Source organism: Falco cherrug, chromosome 7 (genome assembly GCF_023634085.1).
Source record: "Falco cherrug isolate bFalChe1 chromosome 7, bFalChe1.pri, whole genome shotgun sequence".
NCBI classification, from domain to species: domain Eukaryota; kingdom Metazoa; phylum Chordata; class Aves; order Falconiformes; family Falconidae; genus Falco; species Falco cherrug.
In genome coordinates, this window is record NC_073703.1 from 13,636,200 (window position 1) to 13,662,332 (window position 26,133).

A 26,133-nucleotide genomic window follows, 5' to 3' on the forward strand; every position below is an offset into this window, starting at 1 on the left:
TATGTCTTTATACTAAGTGGACTTCCAGTGTTCTGTAGAACTACCTCCAGGCTGGATATTCAAGATGGGAAGAGGAATAAGGTCATGATCTCACCCATACTCCCAAAGTTTGGATGAGTTCAGATGTAAGGTTCTGTTTTTACCTTCTGCCTATGAATAAATACATAAAACAGCTCAGTCATACCAAGGTGTGCTGGTCCTTTTAGGGTAATTCTCACACTGCGACTCCCATGTGGTACGGCAATCACGGTTTCTTCCCCTAGGAAAATTAAAGAACTGTTTTAGAAGTTATTTTGCATCAGGGAATTTGCCTATCACATAACTAGACTGAAAACTGTCAAATGTGTCTAAGAAAATATTTAACAGGTTTCACAATTTTTCTATTAAAAATAATCATATGTTATTTTATTAAGTACAGTATAGTGAGTCTGTTTGCTATGCTATCCAACTATTAAGACCTATGGACTTGTAAATCTTTCTTGCTATTAGAAAATTATTTGCTATTAACAAAAGCAACTGAAATGTCAGTAATGTATTAGGAACATATTTACACTCTGTTGTCCCGGTTTTATTTCCTAATCACTGAACTGACATAAGGAATCTGCTAAGTAGTACTTCCCCCTTACAAAAATCTGCAGCTGTTCAGTCTCATTTTGCCCACACCTCATTTCCTGCTACAGGTCACAACTTTAATAAGTGGCAGGACTTGCAGGAAATAAATCATCTACTTAACACTAGCCCTTAACCAATTACAGACCAGTTAAGAGCAAATATATATTAGCTATAATGTATATGTTATGAGTGTCTGCATCTAACTTACCATATAAGATCATTCCTTCCAGTAAGAGCCTCAATTTAAAATTAACTATAAACCAAACCAGCCCTGAATAGGACATGTCAATACAAAACAGCTTTTGGCTGCCTGAACAGCCTCTTCATATATAAATGTACACTTACTACTTCAGTGCATTTTACAAAGGCAGAAAGTTACTACTTTTCATTTCAAATATAGGAAATCTGTGATTTGCCCAGGCAAACTGAGTTAACAGTCAAATCAGTACACCAGAGTCTTTCACGCCAACAAGCGCAGTACTGTCAGAAAAGGGTATGCAGGATGCCTGACAGGGCTGTCCACCCAAGGACAAGAGAAGTGTCCAAGCAACAAACTACCAATGCGCCGTCTCCCATTTCCGTCATGGCCCAGCTGCAAATCTTCTTTGAGGCAGGACCTGAAAACATGGGCCCCGTGCAGGTACACCCCACAGAGGGTGCTCGGTTCGGCGATGGCATTAACATATATCCAGCGGCTGACACAGAGGAAGTTCATTTTTGCAAATTCAAAAAGCAAAGTGAGTTAAAGGTCAGTGACTATACATTGGCTCCAGAATTACTCATACAATACTTAAAGGAAGAATATTTGAGTTTAGTTTTAACTAAAAAATAGTTGAAGAATGTTTCTTTCCACTTTAAACCAGACTCTTTTATAGTAGATGCTAAATTATCAGCTTCTGGTTTACATCTCCTTAGCATGAGTATGAAAACCTGCCAAATGTTCAGGATACTTCAGGCAAATACTGCAATTATTTTTTCTGAAATAAACACCTTCTTGTGTTACAGTTTTTATATCGCCAATTTCTAGGAAGGTCATTTAAATATAACAATTTATTTTGGATGTAATAAAATATGATCTTTATTAATTTCATACTTGGGTATTCCACCAGAGTGAAAAATACTACAGTAAGAACAATAATACAGCTAGGGAGCCCTGGAAAAAACATTAACTACTGAACCACTTAATATCTTTTTGCATCTTGGTTTTTCATCAGACGAATTGCTAAAGATAGCCAGAAGGTTGTGGATGTGTATATCTTTAAAGTAAGGAAATAACTACTGAATTCATATGTGCTCCACAGTACTTGAAAGAAAACAGGTTTGAGGGGCCCAGCTGTCCCTGCTTGGTCAGGAATTGTATCCCGCCTTGACAACCAACCAGCAGTTACAGCACAAAACCTCAAATAAGAGTCTGATTATGACCAGTTCTGAATACATGCAACTGCTGTTTTGAAGTGGAAGCAAGGGCACTCTGCGCTGAACGAACGAGGTCCAGATCTGCAGATGTGCAGAGATGTGTAGGACTGCTCCTCTGGAGAACAACCAGGGTCATTCTACTGTGCTTCCTCCACCTCCTTACAGCAAGCTTCCCCAGCCTCAGCAGGCCTGGTTGATCCCTTTTCAGGATGCTTCACATTCCTTTAACAGTACTACAGACATTCCACCCTCACCGAAGCACTCTCTGATATGGTCCAAAAGTCTCATGGGGGTGCTAAATTTGGTGTTTCTCTGCGGCGGAGGCACTATTACCAGAAAGTATTTTATTTGCATTAGAGGAGATGACTAAGTTCACCACAACAGCAATGTTCAACCTCTGCAGCCCCACAGACCTGTCAAGAAGCCTGACAGCAGGAGATTTTCGTAACCTGACTGAGATAATTATGACCTAGGGCAGTCATTCCATGAAACGAAATAAATTATAGGAAAAAAATAAACGTGAGATTTTTGGAATTCTGAACCAAGATGAGGAATTGGAAGAAAACAGGACAGAACTGACCTAAGGGACTCCACCTTCTCCTGAGGACAGCTTTAACTTCCTATGAGATAGTAGTTAGCATTGTCCAGGTCTGGCTCCAAAACTATGTGTTCCAAAGGTCTCCAGTTCTCAGTTGAAACGTGTAATTCATATTCTTAAAGACACATAAGGCCCTGTAAACCCATTTAAAAATGTTTATGCTGTACATCTCCCATCGTATCAGTAGGATCCACACTGTTAAAATTAGTGAACTCTTATGAAGCCACAGGGGGAAATTGCTACTCTAAATTCTATAGCTAGAATTTCCAGTTATCTTTTCTCCACCCTTATACTATCAATGTATCTTTGAAAGCTAATTGCTGGCTACTGCCTAAAGCTGAAAACAAATAAGCCCAAAATGACCTGAAACACTAGACTGTGAAAATCTGATTTTAGAGTCATAAAGCTCGCCTTAAAAAGTGAATACTGCCCCTCTATTCTAACACTGCTTCCACTGGAGGGACCCCTGAGGGCATGTGGGTCATCCTCCTCCAGCACCTGCTTGAAATGGGCTTTCTGCTCTTGCCTGGGGACTCGCTCAGCAAACGTGTGCACACACTACACACAGTACTTGCGGATTAAGCTCCCAGATTGCTCTTACTTTAGATGGCAAGGTTTGATCCTGTTTCTATGGTGTTAATGTGGATTTAGTTTTTGGATTTCAGTGAGAGCAAGATCAGGCTCCCTGCTATGGTAAGACTGGGAGCTAATCCCCAGGATCAAAATAAAGGAGCCACATTCCTGAGCTCAATCCAATTCAGCAGATTTTATTTATTTTTTCCACGTGGGCCATGGTGGACCCATTTACTGTTTCACATACGGGCCAGTTGGGATTTTCCCCCTCTCCTCTTACAGCAGGGCAGAGGGTTTATTTCAGGCCTATACAGCCCAGTTTTTTCCATGTATTTGCTCAGCACTTACCTGTTGGTCCTCCAGTTCTGATCAAAGGCCTACATGCTCTCAAAATACACAGAACAGTCCAGGAACAACTACCAGCACAAGGGAACTAAAGAGCTCAGCATGTCTGGAGTCTTATTGCAGTGGCTTCCCTCACTTGCTCTGACACTGGGCATAATTTCAGAAGACATTGGTGCTGGCGTATGCGCCAATCTGCCTAATGACAAGTATCTGTGCAAAGCCAAGAACATAGTCTTTAAGAGACACCTGAGCTGGATAGGTATGTGCTACTGAAAGCAGCAGTTATATATCTTGACCCTAAAAGTCACATTGTAAAATCTGTATGGGCACATCCTTCCCATCCATAAGCCCTCCCATCTCCAGTCTCACACTCCTCTGTACCTCCAGCACTCTGTCCACTGGGTTTGTGGCTCAAGGCTTCGCCTTCATCTGTGTGTGACACATCTTTGCATTGTTAAGTATTTCTAAGGCATGGTAACCTGCTTCTAAGACAAACAGTGTGGCCTCAACCCCTTTTAGATATATATTTCTTTTCTACCCCTGGACACCTCTTCTAAACTTTGTATGCACTGGAGAAAATGTTCAAAGATACAGAGAAGCCCATGAAGAAAATTATCTCAAGGAAATGTAGTGCAAAGTAAATAAACAGGCAATATTCTTACACAGGAACTTCTCCAAGTGAGACAAGAGAGATCAGGAAAGTAAAGGAGGCTTCATACTAAATATAACAGCCCAAAGTCAACCAACCAAACCACACAGATCTGTGGACTGAAATTGTTGGTGCTGAAGACCCAGCATCCACACTATACACACGGGAGGTTCTTAACTTCTAGCTTGATCCCATGGACTGCATATTCAGTAGCTGTTGGACAACATTAGGTGCTTTTCTGGGGCACATCTTCCAGGTTAGCTTCATCAAACAAAAAATCAGTTTATGCTCTCCAAGACCACTCCATGATGTGAGCTGATGAGCAGTATGTTAGGACAATGACGAAATTTGATTCAGAAGACATACTCTTTATCTGAACTGAAATGCTAATGTATTGGCATTCTGTCCCTCCCCACGCACAGTTTTCCTGCCAAACCAGTCCCAGTTCCCTCTCCTGGCTCTACATACAGTTGTGTTTTCTCCTTCCTCCTCTCTGAGAGTTTCTGACTGCATCTCTCACCCCAGATTTCTTATCTAATCTCAGTCTTCTGCTCTTCCTCTTTTTCCTTGACCCAATGTATCTGTACAGCCAGCCCTAGTCCTCCTCCCACCTTCTCATATCTGTCTTTCTGTCACTGTATGAACTAATGTCCAATTTTTCTGCTCAGCAAGTCTCATCTTGTCTTCCCCTCTCCTCATGTGATTTCATCAGCCCCAGTCCTAAGTCTGAAGCTTGGGAGAGTCAGAAGCTGTCCACAAAACTTCTTCCGTAAAGCCTGAATGTGAAGCAGGAGGCATTATGGAGTTCGCCTCAGGGTACCCATTCTACACTGCAGCCAAATAGAAAGCAAGAGCAACCTCAAGGACACTTTTCCAGTTTAGCTCTGGAAGTGCAACATGTTAATTTTTCCTAAGGAAATCACACAGATACGATCTGTTTGCAGTTAGGACATGTAACAAGCTAGAGAACACTCAAAAGGACAAATTTTCTGAAATGTCAGCTGTTAATAACCAAGAAGCCTCTACAGAGCCTGAAGGAAAAGGGTTGTAATTTTTTTTTTTGGAAGGGTTGTAGTAAAATATGTGTTGATGTTCACAGATATTGCAAAAGACTTGTCCATGACCAGAAGACCATTGCCTGCCAAATTTCAAATCCCTGATCCGTGATCAAGTCCAACAATGGGGGATGCTAAAACATATTAATGAAAAGGTTTCAGGAATGTTTTGACAGTGGGAAACAACATGTTTTTCTCTGCTGTGTCCTTGGAATATGCTGAGTTGTTTCGTCTCAATTTTCTCCAAAATATGCAGCAGCTGGCATGGAAAGTTTCTGACCCAACTGTTAAATTTTGCAAAAAATCATTCGTCTAAAACGAAGTATCAGGCAATCTTGACAATGGGGGTTACTAGCTCCACGTATATTGCCTTCAAAGAGGGAAAAAGATGCAAGGTAGCAAGCTGTCACAAAACTGAGACAACTGATGATACTGAACAGGGAGCCTTGAAGAAGGCCTCTGTTTAGATAAACGATGAAAGTGAAATTAGTTTCTTGGTTGTGTGCTTGGGGATGATGATACAGAAACATATGACAATAAGTGACCAATGGTAAATTACACAAGTGCCATAGGAAATAAAACATACGGCAAGAAGTAATTCAAACAGTTACAAAGCTGTTGACATTAAAACACTTTGTACGAAGCTTTTAGCAAAATGTTAAGAAATGTAAACATTGCAATTATCAAACAATTACAGAATCAAGTAAAAACAGATTAGGACAAGTCTGTGCCTTCAACTTCACTCTGTTAATTTCAGAACCAGCATCTTTTCTCCCTCCTTAGTATCGGAACCAGAACACTTTCCTACCATTTCTTGCCAATAATGGTGCAGAAAGCAGACATCAGGGCCCAATCCCACAATTTTTCCATGTGCACAAAGTTCAGTGGAGTTAATGGGAGTTCCATGCATATAGTAGTAGAAACATCAGGCCCATGATCTCTCATTTCCCAATGGGACGGTACATTTTACAACCTATTACACTTTTTGTTTGAATATCATTAGTCAAACCTTTAATCATTTTACCAGAATGTTAGAATCTGGCTTGCTGGCATAAGTCTAACGTACTTTGTCTTTCAAAGGCAATTAAGTGCTAGTGGAAAAAATAAAGAACTTTTGAAATGACAGTTCATTTCATATTTGCAAAACAGTAAGCTTTCTTTCAGTGCTGTTTAGCTTTCCAATCAAAGGCAGGCATTCATTTTATGTAAAAAGATATAAAAAAGATAATAAAACAAAGTGAGTCCTTTATGAGAAATCGTTTGCTATCCATTTCTGAATTTCTTTTTTAAAAATAAGGACCAAGATAACTAGGCATTTTAATTTTCCTTTGTCTCCTTTTTTTTTTTTTAATAAAATCTTTGGCTCTTGCTTTCCTTTCATTTCTTTAATTTGCCTCATTGCACAATAAAATTTACATCCTGCTCACAACCTTACAAGCTCCCTCTCAAATACGTGTCTGTAATGTGTTGATATTTTACTTCTCAATACTAGTTCTGAAAGCTTCCAAATTACTGTTTGGAAGATATTGTGTCTCCCTTCACCAATACATTAGCACAAAGAAAGCATGGCTTTATTTCCATATTTTCTTCACACAGAGAATGATTTTACAGAACTGCTTCCATAGTGTTGAACAGCTTGACCCTAAAAAAAAATTTGGCAGTATTACAACACCAAGAAAATCATTAAAATTCTGATTTTAGTAGATGCATACTGTTTTGCTTATGTGAACGGTAGTTCATTCATGTAATCTAGCCTACAGCAGTGCAAGAGAAAACCAAAACTTGACATAACTGACATCTTTCCCCACAACAGTCCTTCTTCATCTTTAATTTTAAATAACTCTTCAAAAGCCACTGAATTATGGCAAACAATGACCCGTGGGCATTCTTCATAACATGGTCAAGACAATGGGAGACCCTCCACCAAGTGATGTCAGTTGTCATCAGGTCTTACCTGTGCCAAAATACCCCCAAGTGAAACTAGTGTTTCTTCTCACAAAATTAAAGTTTCAAACCTAGATCCCTTTTATCACTTTGTCTTTACTGTACTTACATACTAAGCAGTAATTAAAAATGTGAATCTTTTTATTTCACTGATCATACTATCTAACCAGGCTTGCCAATCCATATCTGTTCCATACCCAAAAGGGGAAGATATATCTTGTGGGGGGGAGGCAGGGGAGAGAGAGAGAAAATAAATATAGCTTGGTAATACTACAGAAATATTTTCCAACCTTTACTGCTTCACAAGTGCTTGCTCTGTGCTGACCAGAAGCTCTGAGTGTTTGATACGACAAAGTGAATAAAAAGTGGTCCTCTATGAAAACTCTTTTTCAGCTCATTGTAAACATTCAAGACATTTGCTCAGTGTTGCAGGATGAAAAACTTTATAAATCACTGAACTAAATTCTCCCATCCAGAAAAAAGGCCTCTAGTAAAGGCAAGGCAAAGGCTGACACTGATAGCCCACCCGGTGCATAAAAAAAAAAAAGCTTTGAATTGTGCAAAATTATTCTGTGACTTTAAAAGATGCTGCCACTAAAATATTCATTTTTTAATTTGGATTACCTTTGTTATACATCTATATTGAATTACAGAAATCATGCACCTGCCCAGCCTAAGATAACCTAACATTACACCTTGTAGATCAACACAAGTAATCACACTGCAAGGTAAGAAGCATTAAGGTAACATACACTGCACTTCAAGTTACATCCACATTGAAGCAAGCATACTGCAAGCAATGGCACTAAAAAAAACCATGGAAATATTTACATGTACTGCAGTAAGAATTAAGCACGATTCAATATATAACAGCTCTTTCAAAATGAGGACGTAAGTGAAATCTTTGCAGGCTGAACTAGAACAGCACTGAAATAAACAGCAGCTGTCAAAGGCAGGTGCTTCATCCATTAAAAATAAAATTAAAAAAAAAAAAAACCAACAAAAAAACCCACAACACAACTGCTTGCATTTAGACTTTAAGAGCACCAGATCATCACCCTTGGATCTTGTGGCTCTGCAAGCAGGTAACAAACCTCAGAGGCTCCATCTCCATGTGACAAATGTGCACTGTGAGTTCAGAAACAGAAAAAATAGACGAAAGGCAACTAACACACATTATAAATACATGGGATATATGCTGTGAGATTACAGGGAGCATCCTCTGTGAGGACGGAAAGCACAAGTGTCAGAGGTGAGCCTCTGTGACAAACCTTGCCTGGATATCAAAATAGCCAGACTCTTAAGACTCCAGTAAAGGGTCTAATTCTGATCTCCCTCCTCTCTTAGATTTTTAATACCGCTAAGACCTAAAGACTTACTCAGAATAAGATGCTAATTATTTTGACAAAGAATGGCAAAATTTGAGCCAATCAGTTTTGCTTTTTGTATCACAGAAGTACTTAACTTGCCTCAAGTTCAACTGTCTTTAGACACTATAAAAAAAATAATAAAAAGGCAAAGTTATATTGAAAATCAGGCACTTTCAATCAGGGGCCACAATTTCCATAAAACTATCTGTAAGATGTTTCCATGATTGAAAAACACTGCTGCAGCATCACGTATATTGCAACATGAGGATACCCTCTAAAATAAGATGTGTATCTTGATGGTTATTCCTGATAGAATGAATTGAATAGCTCTATAAAAAAAATTGCATATCTCAAATTTTTTCCTAGCTATACCCTAATGTGTGGTATCCCTCATGGAATTTCAATAGACTAATCTAGCACAGACTTTATAATAAGTAGCTTTGGAAAACTGCAAACAAGTATATAGTTAAAAGGTCACTCTGCAATATGTGTGTTAATACACAAGCAGAAAACATTGTCAAGGATAAATCATCGTAGAATCAATTAGCAACTTACTTTTTTCTGGTGAGACATGTGCCTTAGCTTGTCCCCTCACAAGCCTGCATGTTGAACCATCTCCTGCACAGATTCCACAGTTGTCTTCCTTGGCATTGCTCCCAAGTTGTCGATCACAGCCTACTGCCTGCCAACATCAACATCACAGTCAGAAGGAGGGCAAAGCTGTAGTAGACATGCTCAAGTTTCTGGAATTTTATTTATTATGTTATCCTTTTGATTTTATGAGCTGGCTTCATTCTCTCAAAGCATATCTTGCTATTTAGGATTTAAAAAGCACACTGTCATTTCCATAATTTTAATGATGAACCACAACAACTGATATATTATGCTATTCAAGCATAGGAAATACATGAATCTGTTTCCCACTACTTATGTGAATGAATACCATTGAGCATTATTCTTCCCAACACAAGGGACAACTATGCTATTTAAAATTTGGTTTTCATCACCTGTTTAATTATGTCAGAGAAAGGATTAATGCAATGAAATAACCCAAATTAAATATTTAAAGGGCACTCTGCCTTCAGCTTCACAGACAAGCAGCTGTGGGCAGTGCTCATAATCCAGTATCTTTGTCATTCAAAATTTAACTGGCATTCGTGAAGATCTATTTGCCATTTACATTAATGTCAATCACATACATTTACTAACAAGGTTTTTAAAAACTTGGATGTTTCAGTTCTTACCCTTTGATTTTTTTTGTTTCTGAATATGAGACCAAATCTATAAAACTTTCCAACAATTATTATAGAAACACACAAACTTAAACACTGCCAAACATTCCAAAAGCAAAGTTTTTGAAAAACTGTCAACTGAAAACTCTCCAAAACATAATGAAAACTTTTTCCAGGTTTTCCTTTTTCTTCATATCAGTCATCCTACAAGAAGCATGGGAGTGAGAATGGGAAGATAAAGAAGAATACACATTGACTGAAAAGCACCTTCCTGCTGAAAGGGAGACAAACATTTGGTCTCACTTATCTTAGCCTTCACTATTACATAGAAGAAATTTGCAGGGAGCACCAAATGCTGAGCAATATGGTAAAAAGCTAGTCTGCAGCTTCAAGTTTTCTCAAGTCAGCCTATATACCCCTCATAGCCACACATACCTGAGAAGCACAGCTAATTCGTCACGGACATATGTATTTAACCAAACTCCAAACTAACAAACAGGTAGAAAGGACTCTGAAAATTCACAGTTAAAAACAGTGCTAGAATTCTGAAATTGGCCAGCACACTCCTCTTCCTATATAAAAATGCTTGGAAGGGGTAGTCTTAGCTGCCAAGATCCACTGCATCTGTGCTATGCCAAAATTGACATATGATCCCCTTGGAGAGGTGAGGATCGAGTCCGCACGTAAGAGGCAGGGTTGGGTCTTCCAATCTGAGTTAACACACACACACACAGACACACACGCCCTGCACAAATCATGCACATCCACTGCCAAACGTGGAGAAATGTAATCTCAAAATTTCATCTGTCTATAAAAAAAGACAACAAAGCAGCCCCACCTTTCATTCCTGCCCCTTTCCCTTATTTTCCCACTTCCCTACATCCTGTATTCTCTTAAGAGGAGGACAGTTTATGATACTTCAGCTGAGAGACGTGCTGCACTGAATGGCATCTCCCTACTAAAGGGTTCAGATTTACCATAGAATTCTACAGTAGCAACAGGAAATTACTTTATTCCTGCAACTGAAGATCATCATCCTATGTAGCCCAGCACAGAAATCATTTAAAAAATAAATAAGCTGCTTAACTGAAATGATTTAATGTTAATGTTAAATCTTAACAAAAACTTAGTTGTAAAAATGAAACAACACATGTGTGAAATCAGACCATCTCAGAACAGGTGCTTATTTACTTTATAAGCGCCATGCAGGAACACTATACTATAACTTAGGATTGCATTAAATACTAAGACGTTTTCACTTAAGGTTTTTTTTTAACATTAACTCTGGGTTCATCGCTGACATCCAAATTAAAAAAAGATTGTAAAAAAAATTACTCTAAACAAGCTTATCTTCTGATTTTATCACCAATTAGCAGTGAGAAATGAATGAAGACACCACCATCTCAGAAACAAAAACTGACTGGGCCACTGTGTGAATCAGAAAGCAGATAGAATTTCAAGGTATATGATAATACAGTGCTTGATACATCGGCCTTAGACTTGACAACTCATTCTCAGTTCCCATCTCCACAACAGGCTTTCTTTTTGACCTTTGAAAACTTCCTGCGCTTTTTGATTCCAGCCTGTGAAAGGGATATAACTGCAATTCCCCACCTCACGGGGAAGTTACAAGAATAAATCTCCTAAAGATTCTGAAACATTCAGATGGTGCAACGATGGTGACCATACCAGTAGTTGAGAGTCTATATTTTTCTCGGGTAGACTTTTAAAGTATTTATTGGTCTCCACTGCCTCTCCTGCTCTTATTCACATAAAGATACCACTAGCACACGGAGGTAAATTGTTAGAACTACTATGAATGTAATCTCTCCCCAGATCTCACAAACACATTGCCATTTCATAGCGTAATCTCATTTTCTAAATGTTAAGAATCTGTTTATTCACTCATCAATTAATTCTCAAAGGAAAAATTAAGCTGCGTATTGTGATACTCTGTGTGAGAAATTGCTATTTTTATTAGTTTAAGCTGTTGTACATTTGCAGGCTACGGATCCTGCAAGCTTTTGCTGGGAGGAGGGTATCGAGCAAGCACAGTACTTGCAAGACCAGCCCATTAAAGCCCAACATGATAATAATAAACACACATACTGAGCTATTACACACAGCCACTATGAAAACAAACTCTCATTGCATATAACAAAAATTATACAACTGTGCAAACACAAGGCACTATTGTGTCCAGCATGGAATGTAAGAAAAAAGATAATCAGCACAGCAGCATACTTTAGAGGACTGTTTCATATAGTATTATTGCTTATTTTTTATTAATATACAAATGCCAGAGAAATAAAACAGGAGTGTTAGCTGCAAGGGACTTGGATGTGGGAAACACTTTATGGCTCCCCTGCCAGTGAAGGTGCTGTGTTCAGCTAGATCATTCACCCTCTGTGGACTTCTTTCCAAGATTACGTTTATCTCAACTGTTATGAACTGTTTTAAATATCAAGCAATGATATCCCCCAAAACAATTCAGAAAATAACTCACATTAGTATCACAAATGAGGCCTAAAACGAGTACAGAATTTCAAATTTTGTTTAATGTGAACCACCAAAAAATCTTGCAGATTTTAATGTGACAGGCCTCAAATGTAGAGTTATTTCAGCAAATGTTGCTACCCTGGGATCTTTGTGAGTTAACAGTAGGGTGAGGTGTCTTTCAAACCTGAGTGTCTGGAGTTTGCCTTTTTAATCTGTTTGTAAAACCCTGCTCAGAAGCAGTATTTCTCAGAGAAGCTGGACAGCCATGGATCTCACCAAAACAACAGGAAGCTGCAAGGTATAGCTTTGGAAATCAGGATCGAACACATACCATATTTTGGCACCAAACATAATGCAATTAAGGTATTCATATTCTAGCCAATAAGTATTACAAAAATACTTCGTTTTTGATGAAATATGTTGAAAAGAGCCCATGTGTATTTGCAAGCAAAGCTGTAACAAGGACAAGAAACTTATATATGACAGCCTTCCTCAGCTCCCACACCACCTCAGCAAGCCCAAAAGGTCTGATGATTTTCACAATTCAGGTGTTTGTTAGGGTTAATTTACCCCACATTACTTGCTGTTTACAGAGCAAAGAGATCGGCTATAAATATTACAGGCAGATTGGGAAAACATCTGCAGGCTTTTACGGAATATCAGAAATAATTGTATTAGGTGATTTTAACACAGACTGCATAAATGAAACAAATGATAATGCAAACTGTGTAATGGAAGGATTGGGACTCCTTCAATGTAAGAAATCTGCAATCATAAATACAGTCATTCAGAAAAATGATACAAGTATCGAAATGACTAGGTATAAGTTTGTTCCTCAGGGAGAATATTGGCCAATATGTTGCCATCATGAACAATGACTAGAAATGTAATATAAAAAAAAAGGTATTGAGGAAACGGGTACTTTGTCCACGATGTTTAATTGTTCAAATGAATTCAGATATGGCAGTATTATTTTCACAAACAGGCATCTGATCCATAACTATTTCTGGACAGAACCTGAATACACTATTTGTCTGTGTTCTTTCACAGAAAATAACAGAAATATGAAAAAGAATACTACTGTTTTGTTACAAGCAGCTACAACAGAAACCATCTGATTAAGCAGTGAACAGAAATGCTCATTTGCCTCAACAAACTTCTAAACTAGATGTTGGTATACCAGTGCTATTGTGAAAGACAATACTGCAGGGTGTTAAATATTTTGTAGCGTGCTTAGAATAGTTCATGTAAGTTCAGAAAGGCAAAGGAAGAGCAAAAGGCCAGGGTATAAAATATAGTAATAGAGATGAAAGAGAAAAATGAAATTGCTGCTGATATGTTAGAGGTGACTGGAACGTTACAAGTATTTTTGCAAATATGAATCCAAAAATCAGTCAGAAGCTCCCACAGCTGTTTCTTTAGCTCTTACTCACTTAGTAGGGTTTCAGCTGAGGAATTAGATTTAAACAAAGAAATTAATACAGCATGTTCATCTCGATTTGTGAAGGTCAAAGTATAATCTGTTACATTCAAGGATATTCCTTTCTTAAGGAGACATTTACAACTAACTATGACGAGAAAACAGACAGGACTGCAATGTGACAGATTTTCAACTAAGGTTCCAACACAGCAAAGACCACTGGAGTAAAAAACCTGGCAAATCTCAAACCCTCTTCAGAGTCTTCTTTTAATAAACATAAATATAAACAAGGACTAGAATTGCCAATGCAAAGCCCAATGCAGGATCAGGTTTTGAAATTTCAGCTCTTGCTGGTTAGACCATTGCTTTAGACCTCCTTAACTGCAATTATTCCCTCAGCTGATCACTCACCTCCAGCTGCAGGCACTCTCTTTCACCATAGGCACACCACCATTTTTTGTAGAACACACGCCACAGAGATGTGTGGTCAATTATAAAAATGTCATATGTAAATTATAAAAAAATGTTTCTGGGATGCTAACGACTCAAGATGATATATTTCATGTAAAGGACCTGAAGATATACCTATGCTCTACAAAAGAGGAATACCTACCTGAAACATTAGTAAACCCAGAAATCTGTGCATAACAAGCCCCATTTAAGCGTTGTCATTGTTACAATCAAAACCATGGCATTATATACAGCAATATATATAATTATATACAATATTTATCTTTAGAAAGGGCCTCCCCCGCACCCCCACCCCCTGCCATGTTCCTCTGGAGCCAGAGATCCAGATACAGCCAGAAAAAACAAACAGACTGAGTTCTCCTAATAGAAGTGGCCATAAAAGAATAAATCACTGCTGGTTTTATCTGTGACAGATACATAAATTCTATGAAATATTAAGACTGAAGTTGCACTAGTGCCATTCTTTCTCTACCTACTGTGTCTTAAACTCAGCTATTTGGCAGACAGACACATTCAGCAATGTGTATGTTAAATACTATATTGTTTTCTACTTTGACTAATAAATTTTTGATTGATATAGACTCCCATGTATCAGTAATTCCATTAAAAAGATAACTTATGTTACCAGTGTTCTATGTTTGCTCAAAGGACTGGCAGCTCAGTGTCAGGGAGTGATACCCTTTATTAATGTGAATTGCTTTAATAAAATAAAAATAGAAAATCGGTGCAACAACTTCTCAATATGACATAATTACCATCCTTCCAGAGTTGCTGGGAAAACCCCAAAATGTTTGGGGAAATCCAGATGAAGGCTACTCCGAGTACATTCACATTTGTGTGCTTTCGTTGACCTGGCTATTTCAAAGGATGCACAACAATATGTACTCATGAAACAGACTGTTAATGGGAATTTAACACAAATATACAGATGGCATTTAGTGAATTCCAGCCAAAGCAGAAAACCAGAAAATAATTCATGGGGAAGTGCCCAATGTGCTTAAAATATAAAAGAATTACTACACGTTTTCTGAGCAAGAAACTGCACTGCAGAATGCACACATGGAGTTGATAATTATACTTTCTTCACAAGAATGTGATAGAATTATTATACAGGAGATCCTTTTCCTCGAGGGCTGAACAGTCTGTAATTATCCCAGTAAATGTTGCCCAGCAGTTTTTGTTTTAAAATGGGCTGGCAACAGATCTGTTATAGCAGTATTTCAGTAAGTGAATCCTGTATCAGTTGGACCACTGATCTGCTGATGAGGGGCAAAGAATTTGCAAACTAGGGGCAATTGGGCTTTCACCACCTATACCATTTGTCAGGATGTGAGAAAATACAGAATGGAAGTAGACTACTACAGCAAAGAGATCCAAAGAAGTGGTGTGACTGCCTTGCCACTAGGGTAGTAGTACTTGGGTTATTATAACCAAATTATTTATTTCATCCTTACAAGACATCAGAACTAAGATAAAAACAGAACAAAAACATCTACACAGTTTTAAGGGTTATTCAGCATTGCACAAAGTACAAGATAACCTCTGAATTATTTCTGGCAAGGTATCTTCTCCAAGTCTTGTGACTTGAGTAGGAAAGGACACATGTATTTTTTCAACATTTACTAGTAAAAGAAGAAAACAGTAAAAAATTCTTACATGCTCAGAAAGACCAGTCTCTACTGTAGTTTATTAGAATCACTCTCAATAGGGAAAATTAAAATCCTCAGGGTCTAGGTCAGAGAAAAAGGATTTCTATTTCTACAAACACAGACACACCACAAAATCCAAAACTCAGAGAAATTATACTGCACAGTCACATGTGCTGTCACAGTACACGGATCTTACTGCATCAGTGTCAGCTATTTGCTGCGTTTTCTCCTGCTCTACTTAGCACAGAACCACAGTACAGGCAGATGTTAGGAATGTCTGCATCCACACAACAAATAATTAATTTTAAATATGGCTATGGGAATTTATGGTAATAAAAACATGACCATAAAACCTGTCATGTGAAAATCCTGCTCTTAGTCAATATTTTCCATGTATCTTTGCCCTGCTGTAAAACCCTGCTGTAAAACCCTGCTGTCATTCAAAGCCAATCTATTCATTTATTTTGCAATCTCTGCTCACATCCTTTGCTTTGTGATAACTTCAGCTTGCATTTCATTTCTACACAGATACAATATGTCCCTGGAGAGAGTATAAAAAAACCCTCCCACTGCCTCTTTCCCATGCTCATCATCTACAAGTAATTGATTCTGACAAGCGGAGGGAATGATACCAGAATATCCCTCCAATTAAGAAAGTAACCTTTTTTTTTTTTAATTACTTCTTTTAAAAGTAGTATGGAATATTAGCACCACATTCCCACTTTGGTTAATACTCATCAAAGGTTTAACTTGGTCTGAGACGTGATTTTGTCCTCACATTGTCCTGTCTCATAACTCTTCGGTGATGTCTAAGCTCAGCCTAACAAAGGCCTGATTGTGGCACACGTTCTCACGTCTCCGCAACTGAGCCAGTGCAGGTCAGTAGCAGCCCAGACAAGCTGACATGGGCTTCAGCATATGTTAATAAACAGAATACAGCCCCTTCAGGGACCTTGAGTATGTTCTCTGATTAACAGCAAATGTCCCAGCCGATCATTTCACAGCAAATGAAGCAGTGATCCCAGCTGCCAAGCTGAATGGGTATTAGTGGCAATGGGAGTAAGAAATTTTCCTCTGGTCAAGGATTTTCAGTTGTTCTTAGATGAGAAAGCAGGGAGTAAAGGCAAAGTGTGTCAAAATGCAGACCTCAGAACAGAGACATAAAGTCAGAATGATGGGCATGAGGAGACACACCACAATATTCAAAATTCCCCAGCCATCTATACAGAGGAAAGAATGTAAAGCAATAAAAGAACCAGAAGATAAAAAATACAGTGCATAACATTCATTGCATAATAAAGGGCTCCTAAAAAGACTTTCCACATATTTCTGCAAACATTTTATATCTGAAGGCAAGAGGCTAAAGCGTGTTCACAATTCTGTAAATCCACTTCCATCAAATAAAACAACGTGTTTCCAAAACATGTAACTCTTACTACATGATCTATCACATGCTAGAGCAGCTAAGAGATTATAGGACCACCTAGTAGGGGAGCAAGTACCCTTTCTCACATTGTCTCCACTTTAAAAAAATATACATACTCAGAGGATGGGACAAACACTCCCATCAGGGTTCTTGTTTGTGAGAATGCCTTCAAAAAAGAAATCAATATATGGAATCAGATTACTTTGCTGCTTTTCTGGTTGGGTCCAGCCGCGTCTGTCCTGCTATAAGAAGGTGAAGTTATAGCACTGGAGGATTTGAAGGTTACTAAAGCTCTAGTTCAAGGAGACACTCAAATGGTGAATTTTTCTACCACTGCTCACGCGCTTCAGGACCTTGCTAGGCTGGGAAGTAAAATCACATTTGTATAAAGCTCACTAAAACAAAACAAAACTTGGCAGAGACAATCACTTAGGAAAAAAGCAATATAGATAAGAAACTGGAGATCAGACAAAAATCCACTACTTATCTGACAAGAAAGTATAAACTTAGACTGTAAGAAATCTCTCTAGGGAATATTTCTCCATAAGAAACAGTAGGAGGGAGAGTAAGACAAGATCTGAAGAGAAACATCAGCGTCTAGCAGCAGCTGCAAAATAAGAACAAGTGATTCCAAAAGACCTTTTCAGTATCTGAGGGTATCCTATTATTACTTGCAGTAAAAGCATGCCTCTGAGCTGCCAACAATGTCATCACAAGGGAACCACTATACTGGGGTGGACTGTGACATTAAAACTGGTGCAAGTGCAGCCCTTGAAAAGTGGCTACACGACCTGCTGGTTCGGGCAGTGCTGAGAGCCTCTGTCAGGCGAGGAAGCCAACCCACTGAGGCTACAGAGGGTGATGCTGACAGGTACGTAGGATGTGGTAGCCCATGCTCAGTATGGCCCCATCCTTCAGTGGGACATCTGGAGAGCCCCCAACATTTCCCAGCTGAATTGCAGCTGGAGCTCCCTGCTCTGCTCAGTTTTATGACATAAATCACATGTATGCAGTCACATGAAGATTTTGATATGTAGCTTTGAGACCCAGAAAGTTTTGTTGGTTCTACATGAGTGACTCCCACAGTCTGCCTGGATAAGGTCCAGCCTGCCAGCTCTGGTGCCTGCAGTAGGTAATACATAGACAGAGTACAGGTCTCTACACAAGGATTCTTCCATGCTCCAAAATCTACTTTACTCCATGCATTCACTCATTAACACTGCCCAGAGAAGAACAACAGGTTCAGTATAAAGGCTGACTTCACAGAGCTACTTCAATATCAATTATTTCTATGAATAAATTACTTGAGATTTGAAGGCTAAAAAAGAAGAAAAGGTAATGTGGACTTTTTTCTTATTTTTAATATTTAAAAACGATTGTAAATGTTCATTTGGGGGGGGGAAAAGGTGCTTTTTTAACTGCTATTCAAGAGTTAACTACTCTAACATGTAAGAAACACAGCTTTGTATCTGCAGTAACACTGGATGGAAAGGAAACATTCTTTTCCAAGTATCTGAACACCAAACCTGTGCATCTCGGGCAGTCCTTTAATGCATTTACAGGCAAAAAGATGTATCTACAGGAACTGAAAGGGAAAGTACACAAAACACATTAAACAAGTGCTTTGAGGAAGCAACTCTCAGAATAAAAGGAGTCAGATTCAGAAAAGATTAATAATCTGCTATGATTTTAAATTTTAAGCATGAGCAAAGCTCATTAAAAAAATAGTATAATAATCTTCCAAAAGCTTACAGAAACTGTTTTCAATGAAAACTCCAACAGATATTTACATCAAGCCTGACTGCTTTGGTAGCAAGTGACAGAGATACCTACTTGCTATAACATGACATGTGACAGAAGAGAGCTAGCATGGCAGAAGTTGATGGCACTCCACTTGACATATGGGATGTGTTCCGAAGTCAGCTAAATTTATGCCATATGCTACAAAGCATAGCGTAGAGTCTGCCTTTTTTGGAACACAAACAACTTGCTGACACTAAATGGAAAGTTCACCACAGGATTTACATCATCTTTGACCCAATTGTGACAACCTAGAACAGAACTACTCAGGCTGCTCCTTAGGACTGCAGATTTTTTGGGTGATGTGTGTATTTATTGTCCAAACACATTACTCCATATTAGGAAAATTATCACTGGAAACGTTTCAGGTACTGACACAAGTATTACCCATTCTGCATTCTGGTAGAAAAAAAAAAGCAGGTCTGCATGATTCAAAGACAAAAATCTAGGAGAGGCAGGGCCCCAAAGCAGGCGGAGTAACCGGGTAAATGTTGCCCACACGTGTCTGATGTGCAGATGTTTTTAAATGTCTCCACCCACATCCAGATGGGCACAGCAGGAATATATTATATGAAAAAATGTGTTGGGAGTTGTGCAGAGACTAGAAAAAATATCCAAAGTGTGAAAATCCTCCCGGTAATGAAGTTTTGACCTGTCCCCATTTAACACAACAGCCCCAGATATTTGCTTTGGTAACAGAAGCATGGCAGTAGCAGACTAAAACATGATTAAATGGTTTGGCTGAGGTAAGCCTCAAGCAACCCCAAAATACTTCATTAACTTTCCCAATAAACTTTTGCCTGCTCTACTGCCTTTAGATTTTGCTTCCCCTGAAGCTTCCATCCTCCTATCCAGAGAGCGGTTTCGTCATCTCAGGCTTTGCTTTGACAGAGCATTGTTTAGTTTGATTCTGCTTGTTAAGGGAAGAGCAAAATATCAGCTGAAGCTGGACAACAGGAACTCACCATCCTTGTAAATTCATGGGCTACCAAGGAGAGAGTTTGAACAAGAATCTAAGAGGCAGAAGTAGTGATGCAGCCCTACCTTACCAAGAATAAGAAAACAGATGAAAGTAAAATCATGTTGGAGGCAGGAGAGGAAGCTAAGATCTTCTAAAACCTGCCAACTCTGAGAATACAAATGAGCTAAACCAGCAACAGTTGGAAGGGGACTCAGGCAAGCCAGTCTCGTTATACTAACTCTTTGGTGCTCCCAGGCATAAAAGCGAAGATATCCACATCAGCAGTATGACATGTTTATTTAGATGAGTTAACTGTAAAAACACTTGCCAAGTTATTTGCAGGCTGTGCCAAGTATATGTCAGGACCCAACAGACTGATCTTATAGCAACAATCGTAGAGAATCACAATTTTGCTGTCTCTCTTTTAACAGCAGTTGACTAAATAACCATATTTTTCCAGGAAAGATTAGATGTCAATTTGTTTTCTTTTCCTGCTTAGACAGGAGAAGCAACAAAGCTCGGTGTTGGTTTCCGAGGAAGTCTCCCACCTCCCACAGTCCCTTTCGCAAGCAACCAACCTTTCGACTCTGCCCTCAAAACGGTCTGCAAAGAGAAAAATGTTATTTAAATGACCTTTAATTTAAATTCATTGAATTTAAATTCAGATTTTTACCTCAGTAAAATAATTCAATGCTAAATTATCAAATGTATACTTTAAAAATGTGATATTTCCTACTTGTGCAAAAAATAACTCAACAGGAGCCAGTGATGTAAAGGTAATAAAGTGAAAACACCTAACTGATTATGAGGTTAAGTTATAAATTAATTGAATTGCATAAGTCACAGCACAGGACACATCCTAAATATGGTTTGCTTGTTTGTTTTTTTCCCCCGAAGATGTTCTCTCATACTGAAAAATATTTTTGTGGAATTAGAAGAAACAATGAAAAAAAGAAAAAATAGGAGAGACTGAGAAAAGAAACTGATTCTCATCAGCAGTGTAAAAGAGTTCCAGTGCCTGCTTCTGGAATGATTAATTTCTTCCACCACTACTTGGCTTATTCTAAAACCAGTTAATTTAAAATTCCAAGCGTTTGATATCAGATACACACATGAATACCACAAAATAATAACAAGAGACATTGAAGGCAGCCCTTTTAAATATACCTTTCAACTGTTCTTCACAAAATTGGATCCACTCTAGACAAAGTGGATTTTATGCTATGTAAGAAAGATGGTAGATGTTTGAGGCCACTGTGAAAGACACTAGAAACCTCACAGCACTCTGAGCAAGAGTCTCACAAGCCTTTGAAAAACCCGGAGTTCCATTAGATTCAGCATGACACTTATGTGCTGCAACGGACACAAACAGCAAAGGCTGTTGCAGATGTACCATCTAAAAAATGCTTTGACATCTTCCCAGGTGAAAGCTTGTATGAGAAGAGGAGACAGCGCTAAGAATATTGCAAAAGAAACATATTTGGCAAGTGCTTCCAGAGTTTATAGAGGTATATCCTATTTTAAATGAACAGGGCAGTGAACACCATTGGAAACCACTGTGAAGTACTATTGACAAATGCAGTCTCTTGAAAGGGGAAAACGTAAAGGATTCTTCTGTTTCAGGGGCAGCAGATGCATTGTGTGTTGGCATGACTGGTTTTGGAACTGCAGTATACATAGAAGTTGCATAAAACCCACAGCAAGGTCCAGACTATATATTAATGTTGCTGTAATCCGTGCACCAGTCTTCTGCCAAATATGTCAAATTTTCCCCTATAATAGAGCTATTTTGCTCACTGGGCCATATCCTGCATTTTTGAGTCACACACATTTTAGGCATTTAACTGAGCAACAACCACTTGCAGAGAAAGAAAACTAATTGCAATAACATACCCATTTTACATAAAATTGTTCTGTTCATAAAACTTAAGATGGCAATATTGCTTTGCTAATGAGACATGGGCAAAACTGGCAAGCCTCAAATATTGTAACTGTTTTTACACCATATAAAGTTGATAGTATAACTCAAACAAAAATAATTGTAATAAATATGTCTAGAAATGCAGACTCTCAGTTAAAAAGATACTAACAATCAATTCATCCAATCACAACATATACTCATTCACCCATGCAAGACGAAAGACACATACACTCACACCTGCAATTCTGGGCTGGATCCCATAAAATGTCAAATTTTCTCCTTAATAGAGTTCATGAGATAGAAGACTCAGGGGAGTAAAATTAAATGGAAAGCTATGTAATTTCATCACACCCTGACAGACATACTAAAGGTTGGAAAGCTATAATTATTTGCATTAATTTTTACATTTATAAATAGAAGAATGAGTGAACAATAGAGTGAATGTTATTGATCTTTTATTTATATATAAAAGTATCAATGGCTAAGGCAGTCAGGAACTTCTGTGTGCAAGAAAAGGTAAGTTTCCTACAATCCATTTGGCAGTACCTGTAAAAAAAATTGTAAACAAGCGGCCACTTACGAGCAAAGTGCCTCACAACAAAGGTCATATTTAGATCTACACCATGAACATACCTGGCATATTCCACTGATACACATATCCAAGGATTCAATATTGCAACGAGTACCATCTAGTACTTTTGGGGCAAGCTCCACAATCAAGTTCTTTCCCAGAGCTTGACATTTCAAGGCACATGGTGCAGTAGGATCATTATACACAGGGATCCACTCATAAAAATGTCCCTGGTATTTGACGTCATTGTAGGCTGAACACTGTTGTGCTCTGAAGTCACCAACATCTGAAGGGCAGTCCTAAAAACAAACCAAAGGAAGTGTTTTTTTTAAGAAGGGAATATTTTGCAATTGCAATAAAGTTATCTGATGAATTACACAGGATCTATTCAGGGAGGCATGGTTCAAGAACTGATCTGCTATGACAAATATACCCTATTGCAAAGTTTTACTGTCGGTATTAAAACAATTTATGTTGTTTAAGCTATTGCTTGCAATGCAAGTAACAGAATAGCACATATATTCCAGTAATAACAACATAAGTGATATGAGAGGATAATTAAAAATGCTACTTTTTATGACACTATGTAATATGTTTAAAGTCTGTAATAAGACTTAGCTTCTAAAGGAATCTATATATTTTAAGTGACTATAATGAGACGTCTGACATTTAATATTTCTCTTTTCAATAGCTTTTTCCACTTAAAGGATTTCTGAGTGCTCTACGCTCATTCATCAATTCATACATATTGTCAGAGTAATGAAAGAGGCATTATTTCTACTTCTATATAAGGAAATACGAAATTGTCTAATTAATTGTTCAGTATTGCTCAGAACAGGGACAAAATCATTAGGAGGAGAAACCAGAACTTTCAGTGCTTAGCTCTTTAGTCTAATTACAAAAGACCTTTACTTCATGGAATCAGTAAGGCTTACTTTATTGAAATAAAATGTACTTAAAATTGGTAACTATTGATTAGATAGTTCCAGTTCTAATGAGACAGTTCCGTACCTCCTCTTATACAGAACCTCAGCATATACAGCTGAAAGACCAAATATGAGAACTGTTTGAAATAAAGTATTCTAAAATACTTTTCTACATAAAGCAGTGCACCCAAACGATGTTAATATAAACTACGGTGACAGGAATGGAGATGAATACTGATTTATTTGAAAATAACTTTGGTAAAGCACTGGCAAAGGACTTCGTGTGTCAAATTCTCACTAAAGACTTCATTTGAAACTATGTCCAGTGTCAAACAGTCCATACGCCAGACTGAAATGATATTCTTCCAAGAATTCCAACCGCACATATAAGCCAGATTGTGAGGCTGATTTTAACAAAGTTTTGTTTTCATTGGATGTAAGACCGAAAGATTGTGATGTGTCAGTTGAACTCATGGAACTTATTACTAAGTAGTAGTTAGCAATACTAATCCTGAACACATCTTCAACCTTATCAGTGAACTGAACCCTTCCTGAAAAAAGGTAATGAAAAATTAAGTGCACTACACAGTACTGGGGATTAAAACGTACATGAGAAAGGTTCGAATTCCAGTCTCATGCCCTCAACGATGTTGTCCTGACACCACCTTGCTCATATGAATCTGGATGAGTTGGCACTGCACTAGCATAATACTTTGCCAATGCCTTAGATTTTTTTTCATCAGAGGTAACAGTAATCTAGAAATGCCTCCATTTTATTTGCAGCCTGCATAAAACAATCTAAAATCAAAGTTGTCTCTACAGGTCAGCATGGGGGGGGGGGGGGGGTTCACAGCTGAGCACTGAGCAATTCACTGAGCATTCACAGCAACACTTTGCAGCTCTGTCCCGTGCCACACCTTACAGCGAGAGTAAGTCAGAATGATGCTAACATATTTTGTGTTGTCTTTATTCTGGGATAATTCTACTTTGCGCCATATTTTTTTAAACTATAAAATGTTGGAATAAGACAAGAAGTTACAGATACTGTAATTCTTTGAGAGTTTTACCTCTGCAAAATCCCACAGGTGAGAGCTAAAAATATTAAACAAATACTGTTAGAAACCACCCTTATTTACTGCAGTGTCACTCCCAAGAAATTCACCAAGCTTGCACTGGTGTAAATGAGAGCAGAATTTGGCTCTGACTTATCTGTCACCTCTCATTTTCCACAATAGCAAGTCTAAAAAGCAGAGAGGACTTCAGAGTTCATATGGATACCATATGGTTCCCTTCCACCGTTGCAAATAGAGGAGTAGCTAAGGATAAAAATAATAAGTGGAAGTTAGATTCAGGTAAAGTTAGAAGCAATATTTCGGAGTAGTGTTATTCAGCCATGCACAGCTACATTTTCATCACAAAGAATAAAAGAGCTATCTGTAAAAGAGGCGGAGTGGCGGCCTTAGGCTGAGTTTTGACAGGCTGTTGTTACAATTCATTATCACTCGGTGTTGATTCAATGCCAAGACACAAACACCACAATGTCAAGATGTCAATCCATGGTTACTGTATGTTTCTCATTGATTCAACACAATTCAGCCCCTTCCTTCCACTTGCTTCCTGGCTGCTTGAAAGCAAGTGAATTCTCATCTCCCTACTCTGTTTTGGCATCTTCAAAGAACACAAAGCGATCCTGGCAGCTCAATTCATATGCCAGCTCCACCTGCTATACGTTCGAGTTGTGTTCAAAAGCAGGAGCCAAAAAAGAGCATCACAAAGGGATATCAAAGGGCTGAAATTATTAACATTTGTATGATATCAGAACCTGGATGGCAACCAAGTTCAGATCCCTGTTTTCCTGGGAACAATAAATATTTGTTTAAAGAAAGGAGTTTATAATCTAAGCAGAAAGACAGCTGAGCACAGAAAGGAATATAATCAAGACAACACGGGGACTTCTAAACTTCAGGTTAATTCCATTAGAGTGCATCAGAAAAGTGAGAGAGAGTTTAAAAAACAGAAAGGAAAAAGGAGGGCAAGATGCGAGAGAAGTAAGCAAGGGTGAAACACGTATGGGAAGTGGGCAAGGCCATGCTGTCAGACAACGATACGTGGGCCCCAATCCTCATCCTGCTTGTACATCTTTTTGGTTTTAACCTGTTTCAGATATCAATTCATCCCATCATTCCCTCTTCCCTCTCAATAGTCCACATGTTTTCTTGTTTGTTAAATATTTTTGCTACTAATTTCAGTATTTTTCATATTTCCTAATTTCAGCAATAGCTTTTGTCTTAACACTCAAATCCACTGAACTGAAGCAAGGCTGTTTGTAGGTTCATACACTACACAGGGAGCTGAAAACTTATCTATGAGGTCTAATACATGGAAATGTTGGCAAAATAACCACATCCAGATCTTGTAGTGGAATGAAGTGTATTTATGACGTGACTTATGAACTTATTATTAGACAGACAGATCTGAAAAAGATGCTTCAAACACAACTACCATGCAGGTTAAAAATACACACACGGAGATACATATATTCCAATTCTTTTTGTGACAGATGATTAAAAACTACTGCATTCAAGGGCTAGCTTCTTATGAAATGTATTATTTGAATTTTGGCAGTGAGCACTCAGGCCTTGAAAACAAAGCTAACCTGGGAAATCTGTGTCTTTGTAGGCAACATTCATGTACA

The 26,133-nt window shown here is 38.2% G+C and overlaps 1 protein-coding gene across 3 annotated transcripts in view; it reads right to left on the reverse strand.

Annotated features, from left to right (window-relative positions):
* The window catches only part of ADAMTSL3 (ADAMTS like 3), a 203,184-nt gene that overhangs the window by 69,377 nt on the left and 107,674 nt on the right, over positions 1 to 26,133 (reverse strand). For all 3 annotated transcript variants that reach the window (XM_055715864.1, XM_055715863.1, XM_055715862.1), the window contains 3 exons: positions 22,575 to 22,811; positions 9,118 to 9,244; positions 185 to 259 (listed from right to left, as the gene is read on the reverse strand). In XM_055715864.1, coding sequence (XP_055571839.1) covers positions 185 to 259; positions 9,118 to 9,244; positions 22,575 to 22,811 — 439 coding nt within the window. The remainder of the gene's footprint in view (positions 1 to 184; positions 260 to 9,117; positions 9,245 to 22,574; positions 22,812 to 26,133) is intronic.